Genomic DNA, 19,568 nt, shown 5'->3' with positions numbered 1-19,568 from the left:
CCAGCAGGTTTGTGGGGCTGTGCCAGTCCCCTGGCAGGGATCTCACACAGGCAGGTGCAGCGCTGAGGAGGTTGGTCTGTGGCCTTGGTGGCATGGCCAGTCTGAGAAGGTGCCCCAGGGCTTTGACCATCCCTCCAGCCTCTTCCAGCAGCCTCTTTCAGACCTGGAAACTCACTCTAGTTTGTTGGTCTATTTGTTCTATGGTTATCTTCTTCCTCCTGATGATTTCAGCCACCCTGTCCCAGGCTCCCTCCTCACCCAGCCCTTGGCAGACCCTAGGGCAGGGCTCTCTGTGAACCCTGCCATGGGATGTGGGTGTTGGAACTCGACACTGAGGTCTGGTGTGGACACTCTGGTGGGGAACATTTGCCCACCCAAAACACACCCTGTGCTGTCCTGTGTCTGATGAGGGGAATGTGGGGCCTGTGCTGGACAGGGGGCCTGTGCTGCCTCAGGGATAAATGACAGGGATGAGCCACAATACAATGACCAGGAAGTGAAAATGAGGACAAGCTGAAGGGGAAGAATACAGAAATCTGATGGGAACGTGTATCCATGTGTTTAGGAAAGCCAAAGCTCAGCTGGAGCTGATGGAGGCTGCAGGCAACATCCAAAGCAAAGTTAATTCAGTTGTTGTGTTTGCTGTAAATGGCTGCAAAAGGAACATGTCAACCTGCTGGTCAATGAGGTAATGGAGGGGCAAATCTAGGATCATGGAATGGCCTGGGTTGGAATCCTAAAGATCATCCAGCTCCAGTCTCCTGTCATGGGCAGGGACACCTTCCACTGGACCAGATTGCTCCATGCAACCTGGCCTTGAACACCTCCAGAGGTGGGGAGTCTGCAGCCTCTCTGGGTAACCTGTGCCAAGGACTCACCACCCTAACTGGGAAGAATTTCTTCTCAATATCCCATCTAAACCTGCCCTTCTTCCCCTCATGACCATTCCCCCTTGTCCTGTCACTCCAGGCCTTTGTCCAAAGTCCCTTTCCAGCTCGCTCAAAGCCCCTTTAGGTGCTGGCATGGGCTCTAATGTCTCCCTGGAGCCTTCTTGTGCCCAGGCTGAACAGCTGCAGCTCTCTCAGCCTGGCTCCAGAGCAGAGGTGCTCCAGCCCTGCAAATGTCCATTGTGACACTGCAGGGCTTCCTGTAACCAAGGGTGCATTGTCACACTGTGGGACCAAGGAGACCCTTGTGACACTGGGGTGTCCCATGGAAGCAAGGGTCCATTGTGACACTTTGAGGCCTCAAGGAACCAAGGGGCCATTTTGGCACGTCAGGGCCCCGTGAAAGCAGGGGGATCCTTGTGACACTGTGGGGTCTTGTATAACCAAGGGCCAGTGTGGCACTGCAGGGCCTCCTGGAACCAAGGGCCATTCTAAAACTGCAGAGCCAAGTAGGCCATTGGGACACTGTGGAGCCTGATTGACCTGATGAGAATATGGTGACACAGTGAGACCTTATGGAAACAAGGATCCATTGTGACACTTTGGGGTCTCATGTAACCAGGAGTCCGACTGTGACACTGCAGAGCCAAGGAGATCATTATGACACTACAGGGTCTCATGGAACCAAGGGGCCATTGTGACACGATGGGCCTCATGGAAGCAAGGGCAGCTGAGCTCTGCCCTTCCCACAGTCAGCCCTGCCCAGCCCAGGCAATGCCCAGCAATTCCTTGTCTGTGCCTGGCCTTGCTGTCAGCCCCGGCAGCGGCTGCGTGGCCCCTTTGTGCCGCGCTGGCCCAGCCATGGTGCCACAGCCCCTGTGCAGGCCCAGGGCAGGACAGGAGCATTGCGGGTGGGAACGGCCCCTGTGCCGTGGTGCCCACAGCAGCCTTGGGGCTCTGTGCCCCATGGCCTCCCTGCTGGGCAGCCTCTGCCAGCTCCTGCACAGCCCGTGGCACCTGTGGGGCTGCACAGACAGCCCTGCCCCGGGCTCTGCCGGGCTCTGGGCCAGCAGAGAGGCCGGGCAGGGCTGGCCATGGCCGGGAACAGGCCCTGAGCCCCGCAGGAGGATGGAGCTGGGCCACAGCCAAACTGCCCCGCAAACCTGGGCTGAGCAGCCAGGGCTGGCAATGGCTGGGGACAGAGGCTGGGGGTGACAAATGTCCTGGGCCCCCTCCCTGCTCTGTCCATGCCACCAAGGGCACAGAGCAGCCTCCTCTCTGGGGCACTTGCCTGTTTTCAATGCCTTCCACAGGCGCTGGCCCTGCCCCACAAGGCCTGGGCTGAGTCCTGCCCCTGCACGCTCACACAGGCTGAGATGGACACTGATGGTTTCTGTGCCAGGCTCTCTCAGCCCAGCCCAGCTCCCTCCAAGCTCTGCCAGCTGCCCTGAGCTCTCTGCAGCACCAAGGGCCTCTCCCCAGCACAGCCCAGCCGGCTCTGGCCCCACAGCTCTGCTCAGGGCAGGCTGCTCTGGGCAGGGGCCCCACGGCCTCAGCCCCTCGGAAGGGCACAGCAGCAGCTGCAGCTCAGAGAGGGCTCAGCCCCAGCCATGGGGGAAGGTGCCTGGCCAAGGGAAAAGGAGGCTCCCTGTGTACCCTGCTCTCCTCTCCAGGACATCCTGAGAGCTCTGCAGCCCCTGCTGCCATCTCATCTGCCCAGGCCAGCACAACAGCCCCAGTCTTGTGGTCACAGAATCACAGAATCACAGCATTTTTAGGTTGGAAGAGACCTTCAAGATCATCGAGTCCAACCCATCTCTAATACCTGGTCCTCAGGAGCTGTTCCTGCTCCAGGCCCAGAGCCCATCCCAAAGCTGGAGCAGCCAGAAAGCTGTGCCCATTTCTCTTCATTGCTGCTCGAATGAGGATGCATCTTCAGCTACTTAGAAGCTGCTGGTGAATTTTGCTTTTCCAGAGGCCTCATCTTGTGTGAGTTCTTCAGTTGAGAAATTCATTGAAAAAAACTCATTAACATTTTTTGAAAACACCCAAACACGACAAGCCCCTGGGAATAACTGGGGTTTTCAATTCTTCTGTGGTTAATTAGACGCATTTCAGAAGTGAATTCAAACTGAATATACTATATTTAAAACAATGAAGAAATAATTGTTTTGTCCTCTTTAGTTTTCTTTTCTTGTTTACAGATTGATATCAGCAATCTCCAGTTGATACTGATCCCCAGCACCTCCTAATGCATTCCAAATAGATCTGAAAATCCAGACCCTTCATGGCTGACAATCAATCACACTTTGTCCCTACCCCCACCCCACCTTTTCCCTCATCCAATCCCTGGGACTCAGAGCAGCTGAGGAATGTTTCTCTTCATTGCCAGCTTACAAAAGGTGAACATAATGCTATTTCATACCCATCACAGTTCTTCCCTCAGCTTTCTGTGCAATGTCCCAGCTGCATGTCCATCCGCCATACCCCATCCCCCATCCACAAGGGATTTCTGTGCAACACCAGTTTTAAAACAAAGATGATGCTTAGATAGATATGAACAATCAAGGTGTTGTATCAGGATGCTCTGCCTGGACTGGAGGTCAAAACAGCTCCAACAGTGCCCTATTTGCAAAGGTGCCAGTCATGGATGGAGAAGGGGATCAGGCTGCTTTTGGTGTTGAGGAAAAAAGAAACCAGCCTGATTCATTTTATCTCTTCCTCTCCTGGCTGAAGCTCCTCTCTTGCCCCTTCCACCCACTGTCTTTTGCCTCCCACCAGGCCCCTGGTGAAGAGCCTGGCTCTGTGCTCTCCATCACCTCCTCGGTGGCACTGCCAGGCTGGCATGAGGAGCCCCTCAGCCTTCCCTGCTCTGGGCTGGACAAGCCCAGCTCCCTCAGCCTCTGCTCACAGCCAAAGGGCTCCAGCCCCACCTTGGGGCCCTTCCCTAACCCTGCTGCAGCTGCCAGACATCTTTCCTGCCCTGGGGAACCCAACTCAGGCCAGAGTGACCTGGATAATGCACATCCTTGGTGTCCTGGTCACACAGCCCAGCCCCTTGTCCCCGTGTCAGGCTCTGAGGATTGATTTGCAGAAGATCCTCTTCTCCATCCACTACGGAAGGTCCTTGCCATGCTATAATGGCCCCTTGGTTCCAGTGGGTCCCAAAGTGTCAGAAGAGTCTCCATTGTTCCATGAGGCCCCACAATGTCACTGTGGTCCCCTTGGTTCCACAGGGCTCCACAGTGTAACAATGATTCTTGGTCCCATGAGGTTCCTCAGTCACAATGGGCTCCTTGGATCCTCAGTGTCACAATGGCCCCTTGGTTCCATGTGGCCACACTGTGTCACAGTGGCTCATGGTTCCATGGGGCCACACACATTAATAATGCACCCTTGGTTCCATGAGGTTCTGTACTATACCATGGTCACCTTGGTTCTGTGAGGCTCCGCAGTGTCACAATGGACCCATGGTTCCACGAGGCCTTGCTGTGTCAGAAATGGCTCCTTGGTTCCAAGAGGTTTCTCATTGTCACAGTGGTCTCCTTGGAACTGCAGTATCACAGGGGACCATTGCTTCAATGTGGCCCCAAAGTGCCAAATGAATTTTAGTTCCATGAGGTTCCACTGTGTCCAAATGGACCCTTTGTTCCATGAGTCTGCACAGTGTCACAGGAGACTCCTTGGTTCTGTGAGGGCCTGTCATCACCAAATATCCGAAATATCAGAATAAGACTAAACACTAATTTGCTATTTAGGAGGGTATGCTTGATTCAGGTCTCAGGTCTAGGGAGGGGTAACGCCTAACCTTACATGAACATGTAATTCTACCAGGGTGTTGCTTACATACAGTCACTCAATGTGTATTTATAGTTACACATTTCCATAAAACCCACTTCAACTTCCCAGATTCACTCCTTGTTTTTTTCTATCACTACACTCGAGCCAGATGTCTTCTTTTTGTCTTCCAACCATCCTCACATGAAAAGCAGCCTGTTCATGTGACTTGTTTCTCAGCTAAAACTTCACAGGCAGGGTAGAAATGGAATTACCCTTTTGGTATCAAGCCCAAAGCTTTGCAGAGGCAGGCAGGAAGAGTGTCCCAGGAAGAGCCCTGAGCACGGGACAGGATCATCTTTGCCAAGGGTTGGGGGCTCAGGCCTGGCAACACTTTCTCCATCAGGTTCCTCTGTGTGACCCATTAAAACTTCAAGAAACTTTGGAGTTTCCATTTAACTTGGAGTTCTTGATAAGTTTTTTGAACACACACTCAGTGACTGAGTTGAAAGTAAACAACACCAAATCCACAGGAGGATCATTAAACTTCTGGTGCTGTTGCTGTGCTGCTGAGCTGGGACAGGCTCCTGGCACAGAGGCTGCTCATGGCAACCAAGAAAAGTTTCTAAAAGACAATTATCCTGAGGAGAAATCCTCCTTCCTGGGGTATTTGAAATGTAGACTCAGAGAAAGTTTTCAGTGGCATAACAACCTTTTCTGTTCCTTTCTCATTAATTGTTAACCCTCTCTTCTTTGTTTGCTTTGCTTTTAACAGTATAGAACATCAGTCACTTATATGAAATACTAGCTTTTGCACTTATGCCTATTGATATCTATGCCGATGAAATATTAATTTTTGAATAGAATATGTTTCACCAGCAAATAAAGACATTGAACTGAATAATAGAACTAATCTGTCTCTAGCTCCCGCTGATGAAATATTAATTTTTGAATAGAATATGTTTCACCAGCAAATAAAGACATTGAACTGAATAATAGAACTAATCTGTCTCTAGCTCCCACTGCTGCTTTAGGAAATTTTCTTCTTCGGCTAAAACTTCACAGGCAGGGTAGAAATGGAATTACCCTTTTGGTATCAAGTCCCAAGCTTTGCTGAGGCAGGCAGGAGACAGAGCTGTCAGCAAAGGAAGGGGCCAGCGAGGTGGGGCAGCCGGGGGATGACGACAGCCTGCAGGGACAGAGGCGCAGAGCATGGACACCGTAGGACAGCCTGGGCTGGAGAGGGCACAGGGATGGGCAGCAGCTGAAAGGCCCTGACACAGCCAACTCCTGCAGCACTTGGGCCATGGCTGCTGGCCCTGGGCCTGAGCCATGAGCAGGACACAAGTGACCCTGGCAGGCCTGGGGCCTCATTGCCTCCTTGTCCCTGCTCAGCAGCCTGGCAGGGGCCGCCCCATGGTGCTGCCCTTGGCATTGCACATCCCCACATCCCAGTGTCCCGGGAAGAGCCCTGAGCACTGAGGGAGGGACAGGATCTGCCTTGGCAGGGGCTGGGGCTCAGGCCTTGGCCCTTTGCATTCCTGAAACACATCCAGGTTTGCTCAGCATCAGGGACACCTTTGCCTTGTTTGTCCCCACCTGTCATCACTGCCTGCAGTGTTCTGCTCTAACTGGAACTTGGAGAAACTTTCCTCAGTTGGAGGAATCAGTTGCTCTGTGGGACCCATTAAAACTTTAGGAAACTTCAATGTTTCAATTTAACTTTGATTTCTTGAGAAAATTTTTGAACATACTCTCAGGGACAAAGTTGAATGTAAACAACACCAAATCCATGAGAGGCTCATTAAAGGTCTTGTGCTGTGACTGTGCTGCTGAGCTGGGCTGGGCTCCTGGCAACCAAGAAAAGTTTCAAAAGTACATTTCTCCTGAGGAGAAATTCTCATTCAGATGGGACAACTGTTTTATTTGAAATGTAGACTCAGAGTGAAAGTTTACAGTGGCAGAACTACCTTTTCTGTTCCTTTCTCAGTAATTGTTAACTCTCTCTTCTTTGTTTGATTTGGTTTAGTTTTGTTCTTAACAGTATAGAACATCATTCTCTTACATGGGATGTTAGCTTTTGTTCTTATGCCTACTGATATCTATGCCTATGGAACCTTAACTTTTGATTACAATAAATATGTTTCGCCAGCAAATAAACAAATTGAACTGAATAATAAAACTAATCTCTCTAGCTCCCAAAGCTGCTTTAGTAAATTCCCTTGCTCCTTTTTCAGTTTTTGTTGCTTTTGTCTTCTGCAATTTCAGTTCTTCTGTTGGCTGAAGCAACATCTCTGCTTGCTGTTACTCTCCTTCTTGTATAGTTCTTTTCAACACTTTCCCTCGTACAGTTCCCAACTCATTTTCATGATGTTTCTTCTCTTTGAGTTGGGTCACCTCCATTTTTTTTGCGTTAGTTGCTCACTCCAAGCTTTTCTTACATTCCTTTTGTGCTGCTCCGACTCCACCTTCTCAAAGCTCTGCTGCCACTTCTAGCTACGCATTTCTGCCATGAACACTTGCACGTGCCGACCCAGGATCCCACAAACTGTGGCCATCCCTTGGGGCCTGTGTCTCATAAGTTATTCAGACTCTTGGGCTTTCAGTTCTGCCTACATTGCTTTCAAGCTCTCAGGTCCACCTGGCTGCAATTCATCTGGATTTTTAGGCTCTCAGGTCTCCCTATTTTGCTCTCAGACTCTCTTCACCTGCTCTGATCTTCAGGCTCTTGATCCACCTGGATCAGTTCAGCTGTGTTCCACCACTGTCTCACTGGTCTGTAGTCATCTGCCAGGATCACACTGGGGTCACCATTCATTGTTGCCCTGTCCTCATAGGGGGCACCAGTTGATGGTGGAGCCGTAACTGACACAGGTGTCAGTCTCTTATTATCTAAAACCTCTTATACCTTTCTCTCTGTGGCCTACCCACAGGCAGCTCCACGCAGCCTTCTGGCTCCTTCTCTCTTCCTCCTGCAGGACTGGCTAAATCTTTTCTGTCCCTTGAATGAGCACCAGACCCACACGGCCCTTCACATAACTGCTTGACCCTTCTTCTCCCAACACAGCCTGCAGACTCCATCTGACTCTTGCCCAGCTCACCCAATGTGTTATAACACTCACTCTCATTGGACATAGCTGGGATCTATTAAGGGCAAGGCTGTGATCTATTAAGGGCAAGGCTGTTCCCACTCTTGGGAATTAGTACAGCTGCAATTTATCAGGGGCGAGATTGCCTTCAGCACTATCTCTAGTCTCTTTACAATCTGTCCTCCCACACCAAGGAGAATCTGTGTACAGTACAGAACCTCATGGAACCAAGGGATCATTGTGGCACAGCAAGGCCTTGTGGAACCAAAGAGACCATGGTGACGCTACGGAACCCCATGGAACTACAGGTCCATTGTGACACAGCAGGGCTGCAGAACCAAGGAGTCCATTGTGACACTGCAGAACCTCATGGGATCACGGTGTCCATGTTACACCACTGAACCTCATGGAACAAATGGTCCATGGTGACACTGTGGAACCTAGGAGACTGTTGTTAGCAGTACGAATGCTCATGGAACCAAAAGTCCATTGTGACATTGTGGGACCTCATGGAACCATGGAGACCATTAGGACACTTCAGGACCCACTGGAACCAAGGAGCCATTGTGACACTGCAGGGCCTTGGATAACCAAGGGGTCATTGTACCACAGCAGGGCCTCATGGAATCGAGGGGATCATAGTGACACTGTGGGGCTCCATGAGACCACAAGGACATTCTGACTCTGGAGCCAAGGATACCATTGTAATACGACAGTTCCTCATGGAACCAAGGAGGCCATTGTGATCCGGCAGGGGATTCCGCTGAGCCTATGATGACACTTCAAGGCCTTGTGACTCCAAAGGGCCCCTGTGGAACTGCAGGGCCTCATGGAACCAGTGAGACCATTGTGACATTGCACAGCCTCATGGCAGCAAGGGGCCATTGTGACACTCTGGGGCCTTGTAGAACTGAGGGGCCACTGTGACACTGTGTGTCACCATGGAACCAAGGAGACCATTGTGACACTACAGAGCTCCATGGAACTAAGAACTCATGTAACAGTGAGGGGCCCAATGGAATCAAGGGGCCATTCCATACATCAGGGCTTCATGAATCCAAGGTGCCACTGTGATACTGTGGAACCAAAAGAGACCATTGTAACACTGCAGGGCCTCATGGAATTGTGGAAACCATTATGACACTCTGAGGCTTGTTTTACATGGCCTGGTTTCTGGTAGCAGGAGAGGCCACCGAGGTGGCTTCTGTAAGAAGCTACTGGAATCTTCCACCATGCAGAGTAGAGCAAATCTCTGATTGCTCTGAAGATGGACATGCTGCTGGCCCAATTAGAGAAGCTGGTCACACCTCTGTGATGGCATATTTAAGGAAGAAAATCAAAACAGCATATGTGCAGTTGTTTCCAGGGGTTGCTTAGGGACAGCCCAGCATGGCCTGCAGCGACTCGCAGCCGCCACCATTTTGGTGCAGCCCACAATGAGCCTTGCCTGCCTGGCCGCCCCTAGCTAGCCATGCCACGGGCAGGAGGGCAGGGACAGCAATGGCAGCTCCTCCATCTCGGTGCCCCACATGAAGAAAGGCATTAAATAGCAGCACCACCGTAGCATCCACATGGCCGGTAGTGAATACTGAAGAGTGATTTTCCAGCATGGAAATTAGACAAAATCAACCACTTGGCACTACAAGATGCTGCAAGCATCTTTGAATTAGTGGAACTTGTTGGCAATGGTACCTACTGGCAGCAATTCTTCTTTTAGATAGAGAAGAGGAGGAAGTGGAGACATGTAAGAGAAAACAACAAGGCAGCACCACGGTCAGTGGAAAAGGAGAGGAAGGAGGCGCTCTAAGAGTTGGAGCCAAAATTTCTCTGCAAACCGTGGTGAGGACCATTGTGAAACAAACTGTCCCCCTGTAATCCGTGAAGTCCGTGGGGTATGCAGAGATCCACTCACAGCCTGTGGGAAAAGTGCTCATGCTGGAGCAGGTAGGTGCCAGAGGAAGCTGTGATCCAGTGAGAGACCTGAACAGAAAGAGAGGGCCCTTGCTCCTAGAGATAAAGAAAGAGGACCTTTCCTGCCAAACTAGAGCAGCCTATCCTTAAAAGACTGCACCACATGAAGAAGTGTCCCACACCACAACAGCATTGGAAAGACTGGCCGTGGCAGGGACTCACGACATAGCAGGAGAAAAACTCCTCTCCCTGAGCAAACAAAAATATCTCCGGTGAAAAAAACTCATAAAAACCCCACTCCCTGTCTCCCTGCATTACTGGTGGCAAAGAGGAGGGGTCTGAGGGACAAAAATGATATTTTAAAGGCTTCTTTTACTTCTTATTATCCTCCTCTGACTCTGTTAATGATAAATTTACTTTATACCTTTAAATTCAAAACTATTTTGCCCTTAGAATGTTTTTCTCACAGTCCTCATCACAACTCATGAATCCAAACCATAACAGAGTCCTTGTGAATCAAGGGGCTCTGAAGGGTCTTGTGGAACCAAAGAGCCATTGTGACACTGCAGGGCCGAATGGAAGCAACGAGACCATTCTTGGAGTCCCCATGGAACCAAGGGGCCATTGTGTCACAGTGCAGTCCCAGGGAACCAAGGAAACCACTGTGACACTGCAAGGCCTCATGGAAGCAAAGGGCCCAATGTGGCACTGTGGACCCAGAGCAGAGCTCCCTTGTCCCAGAAAGTCCCTGGCAATGCAGGGATGAAGGGAACAGCACAGGCTGTGGGGATCAGGAGCAGGGCACAGCCAGGGATTTGGGGTGGTTGTGAGCCCAGGGCAGGAGCCGGCCCTTGGCCTTGGTGAACCTCATCCAATTGTCCTGGGCCCATGGCTCCAGCCTGTCCAGATCCCTCTGCAGAGCTTCCTGCCCTCCAGCACAGCCACACTCCCACCCAGCCTGGGCTCACTGGGAACTGACTGAGGGTGCCCTCAATGCCCTCGTCCAGATCATCCATCAAGAGATTTAACTGACCTGGTCCCAGTCCTGAGCCCTGGGGACACCCCTGGATGTGACTCCATTCCTCAGCTGCTCTGAGTCCCAGGGATTGGATGAGGGAAATGGTGGGGTGGGGGTAGGGACAAAGTGTGATTGATTGTCAGCCATGAAGGGTCTGGATTTTCAGATCTATTCAGACTGCACTAGGAGGTGCTGGGGATCAATATCAACTGGGGATCGCTGATATCAATCTATAAACAGGAAAAGAAACCTAAACAGAACAAAACAACTATTTCTTCATTGTTTTTAATATAGTATATTCACTTTGAATACACTTCTGAAAACTGCAGAAACTTCTAATTAACCACAGAAGAATTGAAGACTTGAATGAATCCCATGGGCTTTTCAAGTTTTGGTGTTTTCAACAAATGTTAATGAGCTTTTGTCAACAAATTTCTCAACTGAAGATCTCAGGAAGAGGCCTTTGGAAAAGTAAAATTCATTACAACCACCAGGTTGCTGATGACCTATCCTCATCATGTCAGGAATGAACAGAAATGGGCACAGCTTTCTGGCTGCCCCAGCTTTGGGATGGGCCCTGGGCCTGGAGCAGGAACAGCTCCTGAGGGCCACAAGGCCGGGGCTGTTGTGCTGGCCTGGGCAGATGGGATGGCAGCAGGGGCTGCAGAGCTCTCAGGATGTCCTGGAGAGGAGAGCAGGGCACCCAGGGAGCCTCCTTTTCCCTTGGCCAGGCACCTTCCCCCATGGCTGGGGCTGAGCCCTCTCGGAGCTGCAGCTGCTGCTGTGCCCTTCCGAGGGGCTGAGGCCGTGGGGCCCCTGCCCAGAGCAGCCTGCCCTGAGCAGAGCTGTGGGGCCAGAGCCGGCTGGGCTGTGCTGGGGAGAGGCCCTTGGTGCTGCAGAGAGCTCAGGGCAGCTGGCAGAGCTTGGAGGGAGCTGGGCTGGGCTGAGAGAGCCTGGCACAGAAACCATCAGTGTCCATCTCAGCCTGTGTGAGCGTGCAGGGGCCAAGAAAAGCACCACAGGGTCCACAAGTTCTCTGTGTGGGAGCTGAGCTTGTGACCCCTGGAGCCTCCAAGTGCTGGGGCTGCACCTCCAGCTCCAGAGGAGATGGGACAGATGGGAGCAGAGACAAATCATTCCTGCTAGATTCTTTATTTGCTTATGCAGGTGACCTGGATCTGTATGTAGTGTTGTTTTGTGTCAGAGAACACTGACAGAGTGATAAGAATATATTTCTTTTAATCCTAAAACAGTATTTCATGCATAATACAGAATGAGAAAAAAAAAGAACAAATGATCAGAAGAGCATCTGAGTTTTTCAGAGGATGAGAGACTCATTGATGTTCCAGTAGTCAAACCTGTTCAAATCCTTTCCTCAGGGCTTCCTTGAGATGACAGGTGACCACCAGAGGCCAAGGCCAGCCAGAGCTCTCTGTCCTGGCAGCTTTTTTTTCTGGGAAAACCCTTGCATAGAGCATAGAGGGAATTTTTCAGTGGGAGTGTCAAGTTTTGCTACAGGCACCAGGGAAGACAGATTATTCCTTTCCATAGGAAGGGAAGCACTAAGCCCACCATGATGAGAGGCAGCCCTCAGCATTCCAAGATCAGCTGGACCTGTCAGGTGGCCCCTGGGAGCCCAAAGCAGCAAGATAAGTTCCATCCCCCCTTGCTTCCATGAGGCCCAGCAGGGTCACAGTGGCCCTTTGGTTCTGTGGGGCCCTGCAGTGTCACCATGGTCTCCATGATTCCATGGGGCCTTGCAATGCCATAATGGGGTCTTCATGGATCCATGGTGCCCTGCAGGATCACAGTGGCCCTTTGGTTCCACCAGGCCCTGTAATGCAGCAATGGCCTCGTGGTTCCACAAAGCCCTGCTGCTTCACACTGGCCCCTTGGGACCATGCAGCCCAACAGTGCCACAATGATCCCCGTGTTTCCATGAATTCCCACAGTATAACAATGGTCCCTCAGATCCATGAGGCCCTGAAGTGTCACCACAGTCTCCACAGGAAAGAAAGCACAGAGCCCCAGTGTTTCAGGGGCTGATAAATGGCAGCCAGGAGAGGCCAAGGCAAACCAGAGCTCTGTGTCCCAGCAGCTTTCATCTGGGAGCAATGGAATAAATACCTTGGATTCTATATCTCGGATATATGGAATTTTGAGGGCAGAATCCCAATTTCAGCCATGAACACCTGCATGAGCAGGCCAGTTCCTTCCCATAGGAAGGAAAACACCGATCCCCAGTATTTCAAGGGCAGATTAGAGGTGACCAGCAGAGGCCAAGGCAAGCCAGGCTGATGGGTCGTGGCAGCTTTTGTCTGGGAGAAACCCTGGCTTACAGTGAATTTTGGAGAAGTACCAATTTTGGCCATGGGTGCCTGGGCAGGAGGGATGGTTCTTTTCCACAGAAAAGAAAACCTAGAGCCCCAGTGTTTCAGGGGTGCAGGAGAAGGGACCCCCAACATGCTAGGGTCAGCTGAGTCAGTCAGGCCAAGCTATCCAGATCTGTTCCCTGTTCCCTTGGATCCACAGGGCCCCACAGTGTCACAATGGTGGTGTTATATTGGATCCTTGGTTCCATCAGGACCCACTGTGTGACACTGGCCCCATGTTTCCATGGGGCCCCACAGTGTCACAGTGGTCCCTTTGTTCTTCTGGGCTCCTCAGGATCACAATGGCCCCTTGGCTGCATGAGGCCCAGCTGTGTCACACCGGCCCCTTGCTTCCATTGGGCCCTGGTGCAACACAATTGTTCCCTTTGCTTCCATGAGGCCTTGCAGGGCCACAGGGGTCTCCTTGGTACCGCAGTATCACAAAGGACTCTTGCTTCCAGAGGGAGTCACAATGTCAGAAGGGTCTCCTTGATTCCACAAGGTCCCGCAGAGCCTCTTGGTTCAACGAGGCCTCAAAGTTTCATAATAGTCTCCAGGATTCAATGAGGCCCTGCAATGACACACAATGGACCTTTTGTTCCTTGGGGTCCCGCACTGTTCCATGAATCCTTAGTTCCATGGAGCACTGCAGTGTCACAATGATCTCCTCGGTTCAATGGTGCAACACAGTACCAAAATTTTCCCCTGGTTCCATTAAGCCCCACAGTGTCACTATGGCCCTTTGGCTCATCCACAAGGCTCTGATGTGCCACAATGGCCCTTTGGTTTCACAGGGCCTCAATGTGTACAAATGGCCTCCAGGGTTTCATGAGGCTCTGCTGTGTCACAATGGACCTTGGGTTCCATGATGCCCCATGGTGTCACAATGGTATCCTTGGTTCCACGGTGTCAGAATGGACCCTTCATCCCATGGACACTCACAGTGTTCACTGCAGCCCCCTTGATTCCATGAGGCCCTGCCATGCTATAATGGCCCCTTGGTTCCAGTGGGTCCCAAAGTGTCAGAAGAGTCTCCATTGTTCCATGAGGCCCCACAATGTCACTGTGGTCCCCTTGGCTCCACAGGGCCCCACAGTGTAACAATGGGCTCCTGGTTCCATGAAATCTTTCTCTTTCACACTGTACTTTTGATTAGATGAGGTTTCTCAGTGTCACAAGGGCCCCTGGGCTCCATGAGGTTCCAGAGTGTCACAATGGTCTCCTTGGATCTGCAGTATCACAACGAACCATTGGGTCTATGTGGCCTGCTGTGTCAAAAAGAATTTTGCTTCCATGAGGTTCCAAGGTATCACAGTAGAATCTTCGATTCAGTGAGGCCCTGCTGTAACCAAATTTACCAAATATCAGAATAAGGGTCCTGATGACTAATTTGCAAGTAAGAGGGTATCACTTACTCAGCCTTGAGGACCACTGTGTGGTATCCATGGACATATGATTCTAAAAGAGTGTTACTTATATAGACTTGCTACATGTGTGTTACAATTTAGCCATTACCATAAAACCCGCACATAGTTCCAGATTCACTCCTTCTGTTTTCTTGCACTCTTGAAATACATGTCTTCTACTTGTCTTCCAACTGTCCATGCAGGGAAAGCAGGCCCTGCCTGCCTTGTTCCCATGCTAAAACTTCACAAGCATGGTAAAAGTCGAATTAACCCTCCTGGTTTCATGCCCAAGGCTTTGTGTGCCCAGGCAGAGGCAGGCAGGACACAGAGCTGTCAGCAAAGGAAGGGGCCAGCGAGGTGGGGCAGCCGGGGGATGACGACAGCCTGCAGGGACAGAGGCGCAGGGCATGGACACCGTAGGACAGCCTGGGCTGGAGAGGGCACAGGGATGGGCAGCAGCTGAAAGGCCCTGACACAGCCAACTCCTGCAGCACTTGGGCCATGGCTGCTGGCCCTGGGCCTGAGCCATGAGCAGGAGACAAGTGACCCTGGCAGGCCTGGGGCCTCATTGCCTCCTTGTCCCTGCTCAGCAGCCTGGCAGGGGCCGCCCCATGGTGCTGCCCTTGGCATTGCACATCCCCACATCCCAGTGTCCCGGGAAGAGCCCTGAGCACTGAGGGAGGGACAGGATCTGCCTTGGCAGGGGCTGGGGCTCAGGCCTTGGCCCTTTGCATTCCTGAAACACATCCAGGTTTGCTCAGCATCAGAGACACCTTTGCCTTGTTTGTCCTCACCTGTCATCACTGCCTGCAGTGTTCTGCTCTAACTGGAACCTGGGGACACTTTCTCAGTTGTGTCCCTCAGTGAGTCCCATTAAAACTTCAAGAAACTTTGGAGTTTCAAACTCTGAGTTCTTGATAAGTTTTTTCAACACTCTCAAGGACTGACACAACTGTAAACAATACCAAAGCCCTGAGAGGATCATTAAAATCCTTGTGCTGTTGCTGTGCTGCTGGGCTGGGCTGGGCTCCTGGCACAGAGGCAGCTCCTTACAATGAAGAAGAGCTTCAAAAAGACATTTTTTTCGGAGGAGCAGCTTCTCTTCCAGCCCATCAGGGCTGAGGGCACTGCCTGCGAGTACCTGACAGAATATAAGCAGACAGAGGCTTAAATCAACAGGAAGGACAATTCTGAGATTATTAACAGAGAAATCTTCACACCTTTTGAAAATTCTGAGCTTCTTCATGGAGAAATCATCACCACTTCTGACACAGTAAGTCTCTGGCTGCAGGGATCTCCTCAAGCTGACCCAGGACAGGACTGACATGACTGTAAGGATGGCTCTGCTGCCCTTTCTGCTTTGGGGGAGGATGTGCTCCAGAGCGGGGCTGCCCTGGGCACCGTCAGAGGGACAGGGCAGGACGGCTCCTGCTGCCAGGGACGGCTGCAGGGGCTGAAGCTGGGGCTGCAGCCAGGGGTGCCCAGGGCTGTCGTGCAGAGCAGCTCCTGCAGCCCTGAGGGCTCTTGGCCAGGCCAGGGGATCTGCCACCTGCCAGGGGCAGCTCTAAACCTGTCTGGGAGCTCCCATGGGCTCTGGGGAGAAGGTGGAGGTGGAAGGAGCAACCCCCACCAGGGCAGATTCCTCCTGCTGTGGAGATGGTGCTGCATGGCCAGGGCTGCTCTCAGCTTTCTCATAAAGGAAAGGGAAAGGGACTGTCAGCGTTGTGTCTGTGTCACTGAGACTCCTGCACTGTCACCCTGAGCATCAGCAGATCTGCCTCAGAGCTCCCTCAGAAAGTGCCTCCTCACCCTCCTCTGCCTACAGACAGCACCAGCAGCACCTTGGCTTGCAGCATCTCTGTTTGTCTGAGCTGCCCTTAAGGCCCTGCTGCCAGAGAGCTGCCCCTGGGCAGTGCGCTGTGCTGGGAGGGGTGTGCAGGGCAGAGCTGAGCCCCCAGGGCTGGGCTGGGCTCTGGAAGCACTGGCAGGGACAAGGCTTGGATAGGGAGAAACAGCTCCCAGGAGGCACAACTTAGGCGGAAGAGAGCCAGACCAACAGTGGATAACTTCTACTATTCAGCAACACCCAAAAAAACAAAACAAAGCAAAACAAAACAAAGCAAAACAAAACAAAACAAAACAAAACAAAACAAAAAGATGGAGACTAGTTTAGGGAAATTTATTTTTATATTTGAGCTTTTAAAAAGGCAATTCAAAAATCAAAAGCAATGCTGAAGCTGAGCCAGTGACTCAGCAGCAGAAACCCAAAGACCAAAACAGGAAAGCTTAATGAAATTTCCCCACCAAAAAAGAAGTAGTTTGGAGGGGATTCCAAGAAAAATAGCATAGGATAGATTCAAGGGAATTCTTCCCAGCTTGTCAATGTCCTGTTTCAACAGCCCATGATGTCCTGAGTGAAGAAATGTCCAACAGCAGCTCCATCAGCCACTTCCTCCTGCTGCCATTGGCAGACACGCGGCAGCTGCAGCTCCTGCACTTCTGCCTCTTCCTGGGCATCTCCCTGGCTGCCCTCCTGGCCAACGGCCTCATCATCAGCGCCGTAGCCTGCGGCCACCTCCTGCACACGCCCATGTTCTTCTTCCTGCTCAACCTGGCCCTCACCGACCTGGGCTCCATCCTCACCACTGTCCCCAAAGCCATGCACAATTCCCTCTGGGACACCAGGAACATCTCCCACTCAGCATGTGCTGCACAGCTATTTCTGTTTCTGTTTTTCATTTCAGCAGAGGTTTCCCTCCTGACTGTCATGTGCTACGACCGCTACGTGTCCATCTGCAAACCCCTGCACTACGGGACCCTCCTGGGCAGCAGAGCTTGTGCCCACATGGCAGCAGCTGCCTGGGCATGTGCCTTTCTCTATGCTCTGCTGCACACGGCCAATACATTTTCCCTGCCCCTGTGCCAGGGCAATGTCCTGGGTCAGTTCTTCTGTGAAGTGCCACAGATCCTCAAGCTCTCCTGCTCACACTCCAAACTCAGGGAACTTGGGATTACTGTGGTTGGTGCCTGTTTAGGTTTTAGTTGTTTTGTGTTCATTGTTTTCTCGTATGTGCAGATCTTCAGGGCTGTGCTGAGGATCCCCTCTGAGCAGGGACGGCACAAAGCATTTTCCACCTGCCTCCCTCACCTGGCTGTGGTATCCCTGTTTCTCAGCACTGGCATTTTTGCCTACCTGAAGCCCCCCTCCATCTCCTCCCCAGCCCTGGATCTAGCACTGTCAGTTCTGTACTCGGTGGTGCCTCCAGCCCTGAACCCCCTCATCTACAGCCTGAGGAACCAGGAGCTCAAGGCTGCAGTGTGGAGACTGATCACTGGACATTTTCAGAAACATTAAGTTGGTTGCCAATTTCAGAAAATATCTTGTAATAAACATGATCTTTAATAGCATTTGTTGGTTTGGTTGTTGGGTTTTTTTCTTAGTTTTAATTTTCAATGATGTTCACAATGCAAGGTCATTGTTCGTGTCCTTTCTTGTTTTGTTTCTCTCCACCTTTGCTGTGGCCCCTAAGTGTGTCAATGAGAAGCTGTGCTCTTGGTGGCTTTTAAACAAACAAAAAGATCTCCTAACAAAGTTTGCAAGGGAGACCCCATTTTATTCCCTTCTGTGGAGCTGCAGCAGCAATGTCTGTGTGCAGAGCTGGGGCAGATCAGTGCTGGCACAGCAGCTGTGCCCAGCAGCAGCAGCACTTGGTGTTGCCAGTGCTGCTCCCGTGGCCCTGCCCCGCTGCCCTCCTGGCCCTGGTGTTGCTGTAGGGCCTGAGTGCTCTCGGGGCCGGGCACAGTGCTGGGGGTGGCAGTGCCGGGGCTGCAGCAGGGACAGGCCATGGGCACTGCTGGGGCAGCGCTGACGCCTCAGGCCAGGGCCTGGGGGCTCCAGGCTCCTTGCCCAGGCTCTCTCCAGAACACGCCCAGGCCAATGCTCAGCAGAGAAAAGCCCCGTGAGCAGCCCCAGGGTGGCCGTGGGCAGGGTGGGGGCAAACAGCATGGCTGGGGCTCTGCAAGATCCCTGGGGGACATGGGAAGGAGCAGCAGAACAGGGGCTGATCCATCCCCATTGCGCTGGACACCACAGGGCAGTGTCCCAGAGCATCCTCATGCACCTGCCAACAACATCCCCCTCTGCAGCCCTGGCCTCTCCCCCAGCTCACAGAGGTGCCGCATCCTCACAGGCACAGACACGGCAGCACTGGCTCAGGAGCCCCTGTTTGCACTGCACAGAGCAGAGTGAGCACCCCCATGGTGTTGGTGTGGGGAGATGAACCTGAGTGAGCACAATTGCCATCAGCCCCTGGGGCCAGGAAGTCTGGTTTCTGAAAGTCAGAGATTATTTAAAAATTGAATAATTTTATGGTCACTGTACCCAAAACAGCACCTGACCACCACTGATCTCCCACCAGCCCTCCTCTGTTTGTGAACAGCAGGAGATAGAGCTTTCCTTGGCAGTGGCAAGAGAAGGAAACCTCCCCAAAGTGCAGCTTGGAAGGTTCAGCCTGGAGGTGAGCAAAAAGACAAGTCCCTGCCAGGGTAGAATTTTGGTGCTCGAGGTGTCCCAGCGGGAGCCTGGGCCATGCCCTGGCTCTGTGTGCCAGGAGCCGGCAGCGCTGGGTGCAGGGAGCCCAGGGAGGGCACAGAAATGCTGGGCTGAGAAATGCTGGGGGGGACAGCGAGATGGGCGTGTGCAGCCGGCCAGGGCACAGGAGCAGCACGCACAGGGGCACAGCCTGCAGGAGAGATGGCCAAGGGCTGGGCAGGGCTGGCAGGGCCACAGGCACCCAGGCCTTTGTCCCCTGGGCTCTGGCAGCGCCTCTGGAGGCCCCACAGAAGGAACTTTCCTTCCAGGGGCTGCACTTTGCTTCTGCCTCGCCCCTCCCTGAGGAGCCTGGCAGGGCTGGCAGCTTGATGACATTTGTCCTTGCTGCCCCTGCCATCCCCCTGCCCCACAAACAGCCCCGAGCCACCCGTGAGGGACAGGCCCTGCTGTGCCAGGCCTGGCCTCAGGGCTTGGCCTTTCTGCTTCCTCCAGCCAGCCCAGGCCTTGCTCAGCATTGCAGTTCCCTGCTCACAGCCTTTGGCTCCCTGCAATCCTG

The 19,568-nt window shown here is 52.4% G+C and overlaps 1 protein-coding gene across 1 annotated transcript; it reads left to right on the top strand.

Moving 5' to 3' along the window:
* Positions 1 to 15,558: 15,558 nt before the first annotated feature.
* LOC120764633 (olfactory receptor 14J1-like) lies at positions 15,559 to 17,815 on the top strand. Its single transcript, XM_040088633.2, has 2 exons — positions 15,559 to 15,733; positions 16,860 to 17,815. The coding sequence occupies exon 2, from the start codon at positions 16,883 to 16,885 to the stop codon at positions 17,813 to 17,815; it is 933 nt and encodes a 310-aa protein (XP_039944567.1). The 5' UTR covers positions 15,559 to 15,733; positions 16,860 to 16,882.
* Positions 17,816 to 19,568: the final 1,753 nt, after the last annotated feature.

The sequence above is a fragment of the Hirundo rustica genome, chromosome 33, assembly GCF_015227805.2.
Source record: "Hirundo rustica isolate bHirRus1 chromosome 33, bHirRus1.pri.v3, whole genome shotgun sequence".
NCBI classification, from domain to species: Eukaryota; Metazoa; Chordata; class Aves; order Passeriformes; family Hirundinidae; genus Hirundo; species Hirundo rustica.
The sequence above is the reverse complement of the archived record's forward strand: the minus strand, read 5'-3'. Positions and strand labels throughout refer to the sequence as shown.